General features: G+C 38.0%; 2 protein-coding genes across 2 annotated transcripts; both read left to right on the forward strand.

Moving 5' to 3' along the window:
• The first annotated feature begins 1,337 nt into the window (after positions 1-1,337).
• On the forward strand, positions 1,338-2,577 carry LOC149044372 (uncharacterized). Its single transcript, XM_089208720.1, has 2 exons — positions 1,338-1,965; positions 2,071-2,577. The coding sequence occupies exons 1-2, from the start codon at positions 1,498-1,500 to the stop codon at positions 2,320-2,322; spliced, it is 720 nt and encodes a 239-aa protein (XP_089064846.1). The 5' UTR covers positions 1,338-1,497; the 3' UTR covers positions 2,323-2,577.
• Positions 2,578-5,168: 2,591 nt separating this feature from the next.
• LOC149044373 (E3 ubiquitin-protein ligase TTC3-like) lies at positions 5,169-14,007 on the forward strand. The gene is made up of 16 exons (XM_089209248.1): positions 5,169-5,349; positions 5,553-5,618; positions 6,319-6,399; positions 6,624-6,733; positions 7,054-7,186; positions 7,608-7,716; positions 8,161-8,246; positions 8,864-8,953; positions 9,592-9,665; positions 9,814-9,953; positions 10,299-10,348; positions 11,400-11,436; positions 11,537-11,586; positions 11,839-11,892; positions 12,617-12,781; positions 13,869-14,007. Exons 3-15 carry the CDS (start codon positions 6,328-6,330, stop codon positions 12,728-12,730), a joined length of 1,119 nt encoding a protein of 372 aa, XP_089065374.1. The 5' UTR covers positions 5,169-5,349; positions 5,553-5,618; positions 6,319-6,327; the 3' UTR covers positions 12,731-12,781; positions 13,869-14,007.
• Positions 14,008-15,477: the final 1,470 nt, after the last annotated feature.

The following is a 15,477-nucleotide window of genomic DNA, read 5'->3' on the forward strand; positions in this document are numbered from 1 at the left end:
CGTTGGTGGGCCTGAATATGTTTATAGTATTAAGTAATGTTATGATGTGCATTAAATGTCGATTGTCAAGCTCTATTTTCTTTCTCAGTTTACTTTTCAACGAGAGTTCCACTTCAAAGGCTCTTTGAACATTGGAGGAGTACGTGAGAAGTTGAATTTTGTGTGTGCCCTGGATGCCATTGTAAGAAAACTGATATCCTTGGTCTGTTTTGACATTTTTCAATCAAACTGAGTGATATCGGAATGCTTTAATTGGTGTGCTGGATGATAAAACCAACTCGGAAAAAAGGTTGCCTTAGCAAACACTACATGTTTGTTTTCAAAACAGATCAAGGATATCAGTTTTACTTATTATGGCATTTGCAGTTAAACTCTCATTGAAAAGTAAACGCGAGTCGGAAAAGAAAAGAGAGCTCGGCAACCGACATTTAATGCACGTCATAACACTACTTAATACTCTAAACATATTCAGGCCCTCAGTCTTTAACAGACTTTAACAGACTGAAATGGATTCCTTTTTACGAGAAGTGTAAGATTGACAAAGCGTCGATAATGTTTAAACGAATCCACGGTGCACTACCTAGCTATTTAAACGAGCATATTCCGATCAACAACTCAAGACACTCAAGAACTACGCGCTATTCAAACTTTAATGTACTGTGCCCCAGATATAACAGGGAAACTGAAGGCGGGCGCACTTTTCTCGTCACCGGAACCAAAATTTGGAACGAGATACCACTACGCATACGGATGGCGGACAGCATAAGGTGCTTTAAGCACAATATGTGGACTAATATTTTTTCGCAGCAACAATTTTTAAGTCATTTTTGTGTATAGTTTCCTTTTTAGTTTCTTTACTTATCTTGTAATTATATTATATTATATTAGTTTCTATTTTTATATTGTATTATACTAGTTTTTATATTGTAATTATTTCTGAGTGAGGGCCACAAGTTTATTAGCTATGCTATTATGTGTTACCCTCGTAAAATAAAGTCTTTATTATTATTATTATTATTAGGCCCACCAACGCGAGCAAACTGTGGTAAACCAAGAGGCCGGCAAACCGTGGTAGAATTCAGTCTCGTTGCTATTTTAATTGACGCTTTCATGAACGACAACGAATAAGTGCAATATCAACAGTGAAAAAAGAGGAGAAACTTACCGAATCGGCTCTGTTTTACGGCAAAGCGAAGTGAATACTATTCCTTACAGCGACAACGCCCTGGGTCGCGAATTCCCACGTAGACTCTGTGACCCCCTTCCGCAGTATGATTTTATTCTGTCAGCGGTCGTCCCACTTTAGTAATAACTAACTAAGGGAAGCTCAACGAGCCGTTCCTCACGTTGTAACCCAGTAACTACTGGACTTGTAATGACGTTGTAACCAGTCAATTAATGCGTTGTAATCGGGATAGACCTATTGACAAATCTAGACCTGAGGGAGGGGTGAATGAGTAACTAAATTGCCCATAAGAGACGCCATATTGGATTTTGATGGGAATGTTTTTTGGGCCGGGTAAGAGGAAAGGATTTTCCTCCTTTAAAGTGGTAGACAGATCAAATAAAACCCGGAAATCCACCGTCCAACTTCCTTCTACTCTGCCTCTGGAAAAAGAGCAACATCGTAGAGTGGAAGATGTGGAACAAGGTGAAGAAGAGGAAGATCCGTGCGCTTTGTGTGATGGTGACCCGCCAGATTCCGACGATGATGTGGTGCCCACTTCCTCCACCAGCTCCTACAAAATGCGCAAGGAAAGGCTCCACAAAAACTGGGAATCCTTGCGATCCACATTGCTGAAGTTCTCTGTTGAAATGGAAGGTTTCGTGCCCCATCAATGTAATTGTGGTAAAACGGTGGACAGTCGATGCAGGGATTGTAGCTTTACGGCATACTTCTGCCTTGATTGCTGTAATCACCTGCATCAGACCAAACATCATTTTCATCACCCAGAAATAATACAGGTATGCATGGCCTTTATAATTATCAATTTTGTTTTTTACCCAGAAGAGTAACCCGGGTTTAAGAAATTTATTAAGCTTGTCTTTTTTTTATACTGAATTTTTCAGGACGGTGTTTGGAAATTGCACACTGTTCCTGACAGGACATTGAGTAATCCCTATCATTCTTGCTCATTTTCCTACACAAGCGAAATAACGGTTATAGATGAAAGAGGTAAAGCTATCCCTAAAGACCAAACCATGATTGTTGTTCATGTTAATGTAGTCCTGGTATTCACTTTTTGCAGTTATTTAATATATTGTAAACACTTATATTGTTTTGGTGAGCTTAATTCTAAGGTTATTAAAATATCGGTATAAAGTCAGCAATGTTCTTCCTTGTTGAATATTTTTTTCTGAAGGTGGTCAGCATCTATTGAAGATTCTCTGTTGCACTTGTTTTAGTGTGGCAGAGAGTTTTCTGTTTCAAGGTTTGTGGCCTACTACGCCAGTGGAACCAACCTTGGCATTCACCACAAGTCTGATGGAATTTACCCTGGCACTTGTGATGGAATGCCAAGTTTCCATTTTTGATCTTGTGAAGGCCTTAGACTTCTACTCCCACCCTCTCATAAAGGTTCGTTATAGGTTTAGCTGTAAACGACTCCATCGTGTGATAGTTATCAGGGTCGGCCAGGGTTTTTGGGTATATGGTATTAAGGGGCTTTTTTAATTCGGGCATACGGTATATTTCAGCTGAAAGATGGGTATACTACTAATTTCGGGTATATAGTAGACTATATAACGCTTTGATTAATTTTAGGTATATTGGGAGAAATCTTGGGTGTTTTGGGGTATTTTGGCGGATCTTTTTCGGGTATACTGGTATACCACTATCCCCCGCTGGCCAACCCTGAATTATTGAGGGCAAAACCAAATAAACCATCACACAAATAATATAGAAATCATGAGATCATAATATATTATTGCTTTAGTATAAATCTTCATGACCTAGCCAAAACTTTATCATGATCTCCTTCATAGATACTGAAACTAAACAAATGAAAATACAGTTGAAGCTCTCATACATGTACACCCTCAGGACATGTTAAAAGTGTCTGTAACTGAAGCTGGCCACCTTACAAGAACTGTTCTCATAAGCGGCCACCACCAGAGGTGTAGCCTAGATGTCCGCTTATGAGAACTTTCTCAGCTAACAAATATTTGGAAGACAAAAAATACCACCAAATGAAATATTGCAAACTACACAATGTTATGATAATGGTGAGTGTACAGTACTGTATACTGCAGAATAGAATCCAGTTCCTTCTACAAGTTCTAAACTTCCAGACTCAAACTGATTACTACTCACTATCTATCACAGAATAGATAGTGGGTAGGGCAGCCAATCAGAGAATAGCATTCGTGATAGATTAGAAGCTGTATATTTTTTACAGTAATAATGCTTTCTTGTTCTTAATTTTAACTGATGTAAACTACTAAGTTTTCAATGGGCCAGTAGACTATCAAACAGACGAACCTATTCCTGATCTTAACGGCAAAGTATATATGGCCACCTTGGAAGCTCAGCTTTTTTACTGTATTAAAAATTATACATGGAAAATTTCTGCAGTTTTCTAATAAAGCATTCCTTTTTACCCATGTACTTACCTCCTCTTTGAATCTGCCATTCAATTCGCCTTTTCTTAACGTAAATTCTAACAAAATCCTGCAAGGTTTCAACTCCGGAACCCAACTGATCAGAGTAGAGTAATCAATTGTGATACCGCTGGTTGACTGCAGGCAGATCCTTGTTTATTATTACTTAAGTGAGACGACCGCTGACACGATAAAATCATACTGCCGAAGGGGGTCACAGAGTCTACGTGGGAATTCGCGACCCTGTAATGGTTTCGTGTCAGTCTTCACATTCGATGACGTCATGCCCCCAGCAGATCGCAGATCGTTCCGTCACCACCAAAAATACAAGGATGTCGTATAGATCAGCAAATACAAAGATGGCTTAAGGATCAGCTGCAGGATAGCATAGCTAATAAAGGAATGGCATAGCCTTCACGTCACGCTACGACGATTCGCCACAACATCGAAATATTTCAAGTAATACTAAGCAATTTAATGTTCAGGTAGAGCGTCTGATGTTTTGCAAAGCTATTCGACCTAACGCTACACCATTTGTGTCTACGCTGTACCATTCTACATTACGCTGAGCCATTTCCCGCAGCGCTACACCATATGTGTGTACGCTGTACCATTCTAAATTACGCTGAGCCATTTGACGCAACGCTACACCGTTTGTGCGTACGCTGTGCTACTCGACGTTACCCTGAGCCGTTTAACGCAACGCTACACCGTTTGAGTACTGTATTGCAAATGAGTGCTAAGCTATTCGTAATTAAGCTAGTCCATTTCACAATCTCATGATCCAACTCAACATGGGCTACTAGACCGTTTCTTACTTCATGAGATGTTTGCTTCCTTTTCGGTTTTAGGATCCTCACACAGAAACCTCTGATGGTAAGCCTACCATTACCTTCCATGACCATATTTATGTAACCTATTCACTCCCAAGATCTCATTAGTAATTCTCCTTACTGTCTGCTTTACAATTCTTATGATGTTAGTTCAGGGAATTTGGAATTGGATTAACTGATAACCCACTTATTGATATTTTTCTTTATTCTCATTGCTTGAGAGTGGGATTTGAAGGATCAGTTTAAATTTTGAGATCAAGCTACATTGAGACACATTGCAGTGATGTTATTTGATATGTGATCAATATTATTTGATTCCTTCTCGGAACACTTGGTAAAGAGATTTTTTCTTTGTTTCTTCATTATCTAGGATATGAATCAAATGAATCTGCAACCAAGTGAGTAAATATATCATCAAATGTTGTTTGTTAACTTTTTTGCTTTTTTGTATTTTCTTTTTTTGAGAGAGACTGACCAACTAACTGTGTGGCCAATGGTCTGACTAATTCAGTGAGGATTGATGGTTATAGTTGACTGGTGATTTTACAATAAATGAATTAACTGAGCTCTTTTTTCCAACTTATTTTCAAATGTTGATTTGCAGGAAAAAGAGTGCTGTATCAACAAAGGTAAAAAAAAACTACAAGAAAATGCATGCATGTATCTTCACAATCCTTCCTTTAATTCTGTTGTTTTTTGGTTGATACTTATTTTATCAAATGTTTTTCTCTTAAGTCCAAGAAATGTCACCCAAGTGAGAAGGTCAAACAAATTATCAGAGGAGCGCTTTAAGAAAAAGCTAAGACAGAGGAAAAACCTAAAACAGAGGAAAAACCTAAGAAAGAAGAAATACAGAAGAAGCCTGTAGCCTGCAGTCAAAAAAGAAGCTACAAAGCCAGTAAAGCAGAATAAAAAGGTCATGGTATGAATTCTATTCCATAAATTTGCATGTTTTTTCTTTTGAAAATGAAGTACATTTGTACTAGGAGTTTTTAAATTTATATTTGTCAATTTTTCTTATTTAACTCTGTTTTATTCATTGTGTCGAAACAGTATTGATGTTAGCTTAAAATTACTTGTCTTCAGGCAAGGAAAATTAAACATATTTATCTCTTACAGGGGTCACAAGGAGATCAGAGTGGGAATAATCCAAAGTTAAGAGAATTTACCTCCCACCTCAAACAAGTAAGTGTGCAAAGTGAAGTCCTTTGAATAGATCTGTCAATCACTCTTTTAACTTTAAGATGGGATAATGTTGCTCATTTTGTGTTACCCAAAACTCTTGACAGTGAATTAAAAGTGATATAAAAAAAGAAAATCACTGAAACATGGCATTAAAAAGCAAAATTAGAGGGTACAGTATTTGTGTTTGAATAAGGGTTTGTTTGTTTATTTTGCTATGAATTATAGGGGAAATCATCTAGTGATTAGAAAGTGTAAAATTAATGTAGAACTGGATAGGAGTCTGTAAGCAGAGAAATTATCCACTATGGTCATTAAATACTTAAATCTACTTGTTTAACCTTTTTGGGGGTATGTTGCCAATGGGTATAGACTAAGCTAGCCATGAATTATTTTGGAATTAAACATTTAAAGTATTGAGAGACATCTACTTATTTATGGTTGGAAAATAATGAACAAGTCTGGATTGTTTATATTGAGTAGTAAAAAACAGACTTACAGTAATACTTAAAATCTTAAATTATTCCTTTGCACTCACCAGTTGCCTGAAATTATTAAAATGAAAAGTTATTTTGCTCCTGTCATGGCTGAAAAACAGAAGTTTGCATAAAGACAAGCGGCTATAAAAAGCTCTGTGTTTGTACACTGATGATGATGCGAGAGTTCTCATGCTTACTTACTGGAACCTTTTTTCCCCCATCAGATCTATGAAATGAAGGAGATAGATTTTGTTATATTACTGTATAGTTTTGGAGCAGCTCTCTTGGAAGTTAGTGGCCAGGAGGTAGACAATTGTTTCTAATTTTGTAAAATCATATCTTACAATTTTTGTTTAAATGTAGATAGCTTCAGGCCATAATAGTCTATTGAAAAGTAGTAATTTCTAATGTGTTTCTAGGTTCATTAATTTTTGTGGCATGCTTTAATGTCATTTATTTTAGAATACAACCATCATGTAAAATTTGTATCTTAATGTAAATTTATTTGATTTGGCTTTTCTTTTTTCAGGAACTACTGGCAGCCAAGAAACATTTTGAGATTATTGTAGTAGAACATAAAACTGTAGTCTTTCCTTTAGCATATTTAGGAACAGGAAGGGTGTTTTATAAACAGAACAGGTATGAAATGGTATTTCAAAATCATTTGAGTATTCTTGATGCTATTTTAATACAATTTATGTGTGGCAGCTTGTAATTGAGCTTAGTCTTGTCTGAAAATACCCTCAACATCTTAAAGGAGAGATAAGCTTCAGAAACCGCACAATTTTTGCCTCGCACTTCAGAAAATATCTGTGAAATTATGACACTGTCCTCTTGTTACCCAAACAGAACTCTTCAATTTTAATGCATCATACAAATAGCCTAAATTTAATGCCTTTCTGACTTGTCTTGAGTTGTCCTCGTTCAGTGCAAAACCTGCTTATATGTATTTGCCTTAGGTTCACAGAAGCCTTAGATCATTTAGAAGAAGGCCTTGGTTTAGTAAACAAATTGGGTGATGAGAAGTTAGCTTCTTATAGATGGCCTGGGTCTCAAGTCATTATTGATGACACTAAACCTGGAAAGTTATTGGTAATAATATTTTCTCATTTTAGTGTAATTTTTTTTGTTCCCATTCAAGGCATATTCATTCCTGTATTAGAAAACTTGGTTTGGAGTTTTACTTACAGCATTATATTGTTGTTGTTTTTTTTTCTTTTTCTTTTGATGCTGTGAAATGCAGTAAAATATTTGCTGTTAGCAAATTTTCCATACTCATCTGCCAAAAAAATCCCCTTTCAATAGTTCAGGAGTTTTTCTTGATCAAATGGATTGTGAATCACTTAACCAAAGAGACATAGACTCGGCTGATATGTGGTAACTCCAATTTTACAGTAGGGAAAACTACCTTGACTTCAGCCCTTCAATTACTGGTAGCTGTCTTTTGAACAGTAACAGTACCTCAGAATAATACTGTGGTTGTATGTGTCTCAATCTTTCTCTCTTGTTTCAGAGTGCTATTCAGACGTTAATTAGAATTTGTCGTCATCCACCGCGACCTGATGTTATTTGCAGATATCCTGATTGTCCAAATAAAACACAGATTTACCTTACTGATCCTGGTAGGTGTGCTTTTGATCTGATGAGCGATTCTCCCTTTTAAATACCAAGACATTTCTTACAAATTAGTTTAGAGAATTTGTAGTTATATCAAAAAAAGTAAGGTTGTTTGTTCTCATAATGTGTTTTGTACTGGATACAAGAAGTGACCATCCTGTTTCAGGGGCTCAATTCAAGAGCCCCTGAGTGAAAGTGGAGTGAAAGTTTGTGGGCAGGGGATAAAAAAGGAAGGAGGCTCACTCTGGTGCCACTATGGCACTACTTTTATAACCTGAGTGCATGGAATGGGCTAAAAAGATATGAACAGATGTTAGTCTCTTCTGGAAGGTTCAGAATAAAGTTTATACTTCTTCTGTATATGTCCTTTCCAGAAGATTAATTGATTTTGTTTAATTTAAGAGTACCTGGTTTCCTGTCATAATCTGTCTATTGTTTCTCAACTTCAGACTACAAAGGATACATACGACTAATCTGTCATGAAAACTGTAAAGTAGATTTCCAGAGCTCCGAAGATGGAAAAACTGGCGACAAGGCAAGAATAAAAATGTCGAAAGTAATGCCATGCAGAATTTTTACTGTAGTTGAGCTCCTGAAGAAAGGTAGAATTTCACACAAATCAGTTGAACACTGAAAGAGAGTACAAAGAAAAAAAATTAATGAAAGAGTGGTTCCGGACAGAATAATTGAAGAAGTCTGTCTTTTTTTCGCTAAGCTGCAACAAGTGTTTGATTGCTGGTCAAGAGCTTGCTCATGAAGCTAAATTAAGTAATATGCTTTGGCCAGGGAGAAGAGAAGTCAGATATTTTTTACAAGGTTGGGCAAAACAGTTATTGGTAACTTTTGAAGCAACAAAGGATGATGACCAGACTTAAAGTCTTTGTTTTTGTTAAGAATGGATAAGAAATAGAACAAATCATATGTGGGGGTCTTTGTCTTCTTCTATGTAAGGTTGAATCAGAATTTCTGTGTGGTTTGTTTTCGACGAAAGAAAAAAAAAAATGAAGAACACTAGCTAAGAGAAACGCGCATGAATAATGACGAGAACTATCAACAGCCTCAATGCAAGGTACAGAAATGGGAGCTAAGTGCCATTGTAAGTGTACCACCTCTGCTGCCATGTTAACTACGTTTCTTTTTCTGTTTATCCAGGACTTTCTTGATGACATCTGCATGACTCCTGACTGTGAAGGCTCTGTAATTAATGCCCAGATCTATGATATGGAAGGTCTTAAAACTGAGGTGGGCTGTAATAAGTGTGATAATGAACTCAACCTAAATTGGCACTATTAGTTGATGAGACAGATACAGTTGAACCTCTCTCTACAAACAGTTTCTTCTGTTCTGTTTTCACTGGGTAATACCTTTATTAAAGATGTGTTTATGAAATGCATATGTAAGTGAGTGTAAGATCTTATATATTCATAAGTTCACGGGTTTATTACGAAGCAACATATTGACCAGCTCCCAGTTGGCTCGTAAGATCAGTTGGTAGAACACTGTACCACCGGTATCGCAGAGGTCATAGGTTCAAATCCCGTACTGGCCTGAATTTTTTTCAGACTTTCTTTTTTCACCACTGCCTAAGTAGTGTCCATTACGGCGAAGATCGCTTCCAAATTAGTTTCTTAAACCGCAGTTCACATTTATGATTTTCACATGTTTACTTTCATGTAAGATCTTAAGTAGTCTTCTGGGCTTTGGTGGATAAGAAGGCATTTTTTTGCATTAAACTCAATGTTCAAGTGCGTGGGTTTGGTAGATGTTCAAGGGAAGACTGACATTTTGCATTGAAATTTATATTTTTCGTTGGCCCAGCACGACACATGCAGGAATGCTTGGAGATATTGTTATGATTTATGAATGTTTCATTTGTTTAGTTTAAGCATGAGAAGCCAGCCACAAAACAGGAGAGCAAACCAAAACAATCAAAGCAAAATAAACTTAAAGCAAAGTAAGTTGTTGGTTTTGGTTCATTGATGATGCCTCTCACCATTTTTTAGAAATTTGTAAATTGAATTGTAATTTAATCTTCCATCAATTGATGCTGATCATTCTTGGAACTTGCAGGTTCATGTAATAATCATTTGTTCGTTTATTAGTGTTGCTGGTGCTAAACAAAAGAAAAAAAAGGATGAAGATGACATCAAGATAGAGGACTTTGCGACACCGGAAACATCGCCTAGTGACATTGGTGAAGAAAAGGTGGTCCATAACCCCCCACCCCCTCCTCCCTTACCAGGTCAGTTTACACCGTTGTTCTCTACAGCTGTTTCTTTGAAATTGAGAATAATGGACAATTATGCATGTCTCACTCGAGTTAAACCTTATTCCTCCAAAGATGGCAAACAAACTTGATCAAAAAGATCAAATATATGACTTTCATATATTCTTAATATATTCTTAACCGTTTAAACTTGATCCTGTCGTGTCTCAATAAGGTGTCTTTATGTGAGACTCGTTAGTCGTACATGAGATGAAATATGTGAGGCGTTACATTCTATTCATTTCTGACAGTTTTATGTCAATTCCTTGTAGTAATGGTTTAATGACGAGCTCATACTTCCTTGTGCTAATTTTGTTGTAGGACAAAAAGAAGGGAAACCGATGAAGGGAGACCACAATCAGCTGGAAAAGGCAAGAGACATTTCTTGCTATTTTAGACAGATAATCAAATTTCCAGCGTAGCTGGGGGTTGTGCTTGCTTAAAAGCATTGAGCGGCAAAGCTCCGTTTTTTTGTTCGCGCCACGTCCTCAATACTTATCACCAAAGAAATTGTCACCCATGCAGGCTGAAACAGAAGAAAAAGAAATTACCCAGGGAAGCTAGGCACAGTGTTGTTTGTAACAACTCAGACTCATATGGAGCGTACTTTGTAATTGCTGGCTTGACATATGAGGAGAATGTTTGTCTTTCTATGCCAAGTGGTGTGTCACAATCGATGCATTTTCCGCAACCCTTTCCACCCCAACATAAGAAATTGCTTGGTATTGGCTGAGTTCCTTTTTTGCGTTTTTATGGATCAAGACGAAGTCGAGGTCTATTAAAACGCTAAAAAAGGCACATATCCAGCCATATTAACCGAACAAGCTTGATCAGTGAAGGATTTATTAGATAGCGAAAAGATTACGCTCTAATAAGAATCAAGAATGACTTGTTTATTTTGAGAGCCGGGAAAGAAATCCAACAGTATTTGCAGCTCATTAAACCCACGAAGGTCGTTTATGTTTTCTTTGTTTTGACTGTCTTCTGTCGCTTTTTGCGACCTCATCGCCTACATTGTCCAAAAGTTACGAACTCTGTAAGTCCGCTCCATGCGCTTGCGTGGGATCAAAGCGGGCAATCCTGAGCGGGCAAAATGGGTCTATCTTGCGTGCTTGGGTAGCCTATCAGAACAGAGGATCTGCTTCATATTTCCCACGGGCGCTTCCAGCTATATATTGAGGTCTGTTATGCATTGGCAGAAGGAAAAGATTAATTATCTGGTTATGAGCTATGAGATGATTGTTAACTCAACACGAACATAACAATAACCCGACCTAAGGTTTGGATTATTTAACGGTAATATATAATAAACGTCAATAATAATAGTATTGTTGTTAATAAATCTTGCTTAAATTTGTATTACTTCAAGCTGTTTAAAAATCCAAAATTATTACAATGGTTACTCTATTATCTGTTCACTAGAGTGGTCAGGACTCTTCTGATGCCAGCATTCCAACAGGTTGGTGATAGGAGTTTTTGTGTAAAATTTTATCCCATCACATCTTTTACGTAGTAAGAGTAGATTAGAAGGCTGATACGGAGTAAAATATATCTTGCAGGCGATGGAGTGTTTATCTTAAAGAAAGAGGAAGACGAAGACTCAGTCAAGGTAAGGAAAGTAGTAAGGTGCTGTTACCTCTGTTTACAACATCGTCTCTTCTTAGTGCCGAGCAAATAGGCCATTCCCGAATTACCTTTGGCCTCTTTTTCAAAACGAGGCCTGGTGCTCAACCGTTCGTTTGACAATAAGTTTAATTTGCACATGACTAAAACTTATAATCACATGACAGGAAGAGCGCCAGAACTCGTTATGGAAATGGGCAATTGTACATGTTAACTGTCGGTTGTTTTCTGTTCAAAGGGAGTTGGTGTAAAAGGAGTAAACAAGGTTAAAACCAAAAAGAAAAAACTTAAGGTAAGTAGACTCTGTTGTGCTTATTGTTTCTAAAATAAGCCCTGGATACAAAAGACTCTGCTTTGATTCCTGCTCATGGGTGCCGATAACATATAGGTTTCTCTCATCGTCCTTCGTGTTAATTCTTCCCATAACTGGCCATCCTAATTCAGATTCTATTAGTTTGTTGAAAGTAATCTTGTATGGCGTAGTATTTTCTTTCCTTCCTTTTGGAATTCGGATTCGAATGGAAAGCTCTTGTCAACCTCTCAACGAATTGAGTACAAAATGAAATCCAATCGTGACTTGTTCACTCGTGTTTTACCCCGCTTGAGGCAGTTCTCCTGTTTTAGCTTTGAGTCAGAATTAGTTCCTTCTGATATTTTTCTTTGTTTTGATTGGCCTCAGTGATTAATTTTGTTGTGGTTCTTCAACTGTCGTTCGAAATGCGGTCTGCTAACTTTGCCTTAACGAACTATTGTCATCATAAAAATATCCTTCAACTAAAAGTGATGACTCAAATCTCATATTTCGCGAGGTAATTTATTAAATAATTTGATGTGAAATGTTTGGGGTGGAAAAGGTATTAATGAAACAATCCAAAATCGTACCGATTAAAAACAAAACCGCCTTGAGACTGCGGTTACATTACCCTAGAGACTCGCCTCACAGGAATGCAATTTCGAAACACCAAACCTGACGTTAGAGGCAAAACATGGGGTAATGGTTTCTTTTCCTCGTGTAGAATACACAGACGCTGGATGAATTTCTCAAAGATCACGGTGGAGTGCAAACACTCAGACCACCTTATGGTGAAGATTACGAAGACCTGAGTGAAACCCCGCATCCTAAATGGTAACCGTGGCTACTCAACGTAAAAAGTGAAAAATTGTTGCCTCCAGAGTGCAAGGTGTCATTACAGCAATGACAAACTTAGCTAATCAATATGACCGACTTACTTACGGCTGATTTCATAATTAAACACTGTCCGACTCTCTGACTGACCCAATGAGTAAAGAGAGTAAGTTTCCAACTGAAGAAACTGTGGCGCTGCGCCGGTGGGGGGTTTTAGAAGAGAATTTGGTTTTGTCAATTGAGTTGATATAATTTGGCCACTATGAATAGTTTCTAAATAGAGGAGTTGCGGATTGTGTGTAGTTTGAATAACTCACTAACTGATTAGTACTGACTTACTGACGGACCGTCCTACCTACTTACGTACTGACGAGTTTCCTGAAAACTTACCGACTGAAACACCAATCAAAGGACTGTTTAACAACTTGGTAAGTACTTAAAGAAAACCGCGACGGTGACGGCAACCGGTTAGCGAAGCAAAATATTTGATGAACGGACAATCACTTCACACGTACGTTTTTAAACTTTGTACTTTTCCTGGTCGTGTTATACAATACTACAACGTGAAAACGCTAACTTTGCCGAGTCGGAGAAAGGGAAACCAGACGACACATAAGTTACATTTGTTCGAACTATACCCTGCATTCTCATGCTATGCTGAAGGGTACATCTGGCGCCGTAGGGGATAACAAATAAATCGAACTACACGTAAAATTATTTGGAGAAACGAAAGTTCGTTCTTTTAGCGATGTTTTCCAAGGCGTCGCCGATGTGAACTCTGTAACTCCTGATTGTCTATCTGTCTGTCCGTTAACTGGTCCGTCTGTGTGAGAGTATGAGAGGTAAAAGCACGTATGATGGAAACAGTTGTTCAAAGGCCGACTAGCGCTAATCCAGGGTTAAATTTTAATCCAGGTTTCTATATTTCTCTGTTCAAGAGCCGTTTTGGAATAATTTTACCCATTATTTTTAGAGCATTCAATTATCAAATTGTACTAAAAAAGAAATAAACTGAACTTGTTCTTCAAGCTTTCAGATCTGAAATCAAATTTCACCCTAACCCAAGGTTATCTTAACCCAGCTTTGAACGACCCGGCCATGGAGTGAAAGGTAAATTGTAATTTTTTATTCTCCCTTCATAGTAAATTTGACGTGGTTACTCAACCACCAGGCTGGAGTCAGCAGGAGGTGGAAGCACCGTTTGCTATTCCACCTCATTTACAAGATAGCGCAGCTGAGCTTGAGGCAAGTTACAAGATGGAAGTGGCATCAGACATCATCTCAACGTCTTTACCACCTCCGCCATCCATTAGTTTGGAAGCAGTCACGGAATATGTTAGCTCGTAAGTTCTTCCTCGTCAAATTTTTTATCTTTGATGCCGCTTAGTTTCCATTAGTTCAACTAAAAGGAGCCTTTGTTTCGGCTGGCTTCAAACATACTTTTGAAGAAACTTAGCATCTGTTTTTCTTTCTCCTTGCAGAATGTTACATGAGATTTTACGAGTCCAAGGAGGTCTGGAGCTCGCTGACCCGAGCATCATGCAGCCTTTGAGCATGCTACCGGATGATTACCAAGATATCATTTCCAGTGCTGGAGGACTAAAAGCTATCTTAGAACAATCTGGAAAATTTTTATTTGACGGTAACAGGGTTATGCTACCTGAGGACAAGGAATTTGAAGACTTGGTAAAAACTCTTAAACCTGCGAGTAGTAACAATCCATTCTTGGACAGAACGAATAGTGGATTCAAAACCAATATTAAACAGGAAAAAGGTACTCAGGACAACAATAAATCAAATTCTGTTGATGTTCTTTTTACTACGGCTGGTAAAGCGCACGACGGAGGCGTAGATTCGTCTTCCTCGATGTCGTCATCTCCAGTGCTTAATCCGAAAGGTACAGAATATGTTTCTTCGTCACAAACGGATTTGTTATCAGCTAGCTCGTCGAAAACATCTATTGGCAGTGATTCTACGTTAAAAGGTGACGATGATGAACAAACGATCGACAGAAACGACACTCTTGTTGAAAATCCTGAACAAAATAATTCGAATGGTGAAACTCTAGTTGATAGCGTTTCAGAAGGTGATCTCACTGTCACCAAATCCACCAATGAAACGCAAGGCGAAAACTACCAAGATTTTGCTAGTGATACGACTTCTTTGAAAGCCGATCATTTGTCTTTAAATGATAATAATGTTGCAGACTCAAGCTACGATGATAGTCGAGTTAATACCTCTGTTGAAACAGTTGAAAAGGAGGTATCTTCACTTGTAGCGAGCGAGGACAACAACCCTTCACAAAGTAATCAAAAACTTAACGCCAGTGTTTCCACCACTGAACCGGCGATAGTTAGCAAAACCAAAGCTGTGCAAACGCAACCGAATGTGAAAAGTAAAGGGGTAGGCACAGATCCAATCCCTGAACCTTTTAAGGCAGAATATCAAAGGGTCGCGGCAGAAAAAGACGCTTTACAAGCGAGGCTACAAGAAAACGTCGACAGGCATAACGCCTTACTCAATAAGAACTCTGCGGAAGTGGAGAAAGTAAAGAAGAAGCTCGCTGATGCTCTGCAAGAGAAAGAGGTGATTATAAATCAATGTGTTCCCAAGGGTATTTTGAAGGTAATCCGCGGAACTCGCACTGCCCACAACTACTCGCTTTTCCTTTCCACTTTTGCGTTTGATGTATTGTGGAACCTAATCACAGCCGTTTCTGTGAGGTGGAAGGCGAGCGGACTGAGAAGGAGC

Source organism: Pocillopora damicornis, chromosome 6, assembly GCF_964200805.1.
Source record: "Pocillopora damicornis chromosome 6, jaPocDami1.2, whole genome shotgun sequence".
Lineage (NCBI taxonomy): Eukaryota > Metazoa > Cnidaria > Anthozoa > Scleractinia > Pocilloporidae > Pocillopora > Pocillopora damicornis.

What these genes read in the sequence shown, in the direction of transcription:
- LOC149044373 (XM_089209248.1), top strand. Translation starts at nt 6,328, where the DNA reads ATGAAGGAGATAGATTTTGTTATATTACTGTATAGTTTTGGAGCAGCT. An exon ending in CAAAATAAACTTAAAGCAAA is followed by an intron (nt 9,666 to 9,813) that starts GTAAGTTGTTGG and finishes TTCGTTTATTAG; the next exon opens with TGTTGCTGGTGCTAAACAAA. An exon ending in AAGACGAAGACTCAGTCAAG is followed by an intron (nt 11,587 to 11,838) that starts GTAAGGAAAGTA and finishes TTCTGTTCAAAG; the next exon opens with GGAGTTGGTGTAAAAGGAGT.
- LOC149044372 (XM_089208720.1), top strand. Translation starts at nt 1,498, where the DNA reads ATGGGAATGTTTTTTGGGCCGGGTAAGAGGAAAGGATTTTCCTCCTTT. An exon ending in ATCACCCAGAAATAATACAG is followed by an intron (nt 1,966 to 2,070) that starts GTATGCATGGCC and finishes TGAATTTTTCAG; the next exon opens with GACGGTGTTTGGAAATTGCA.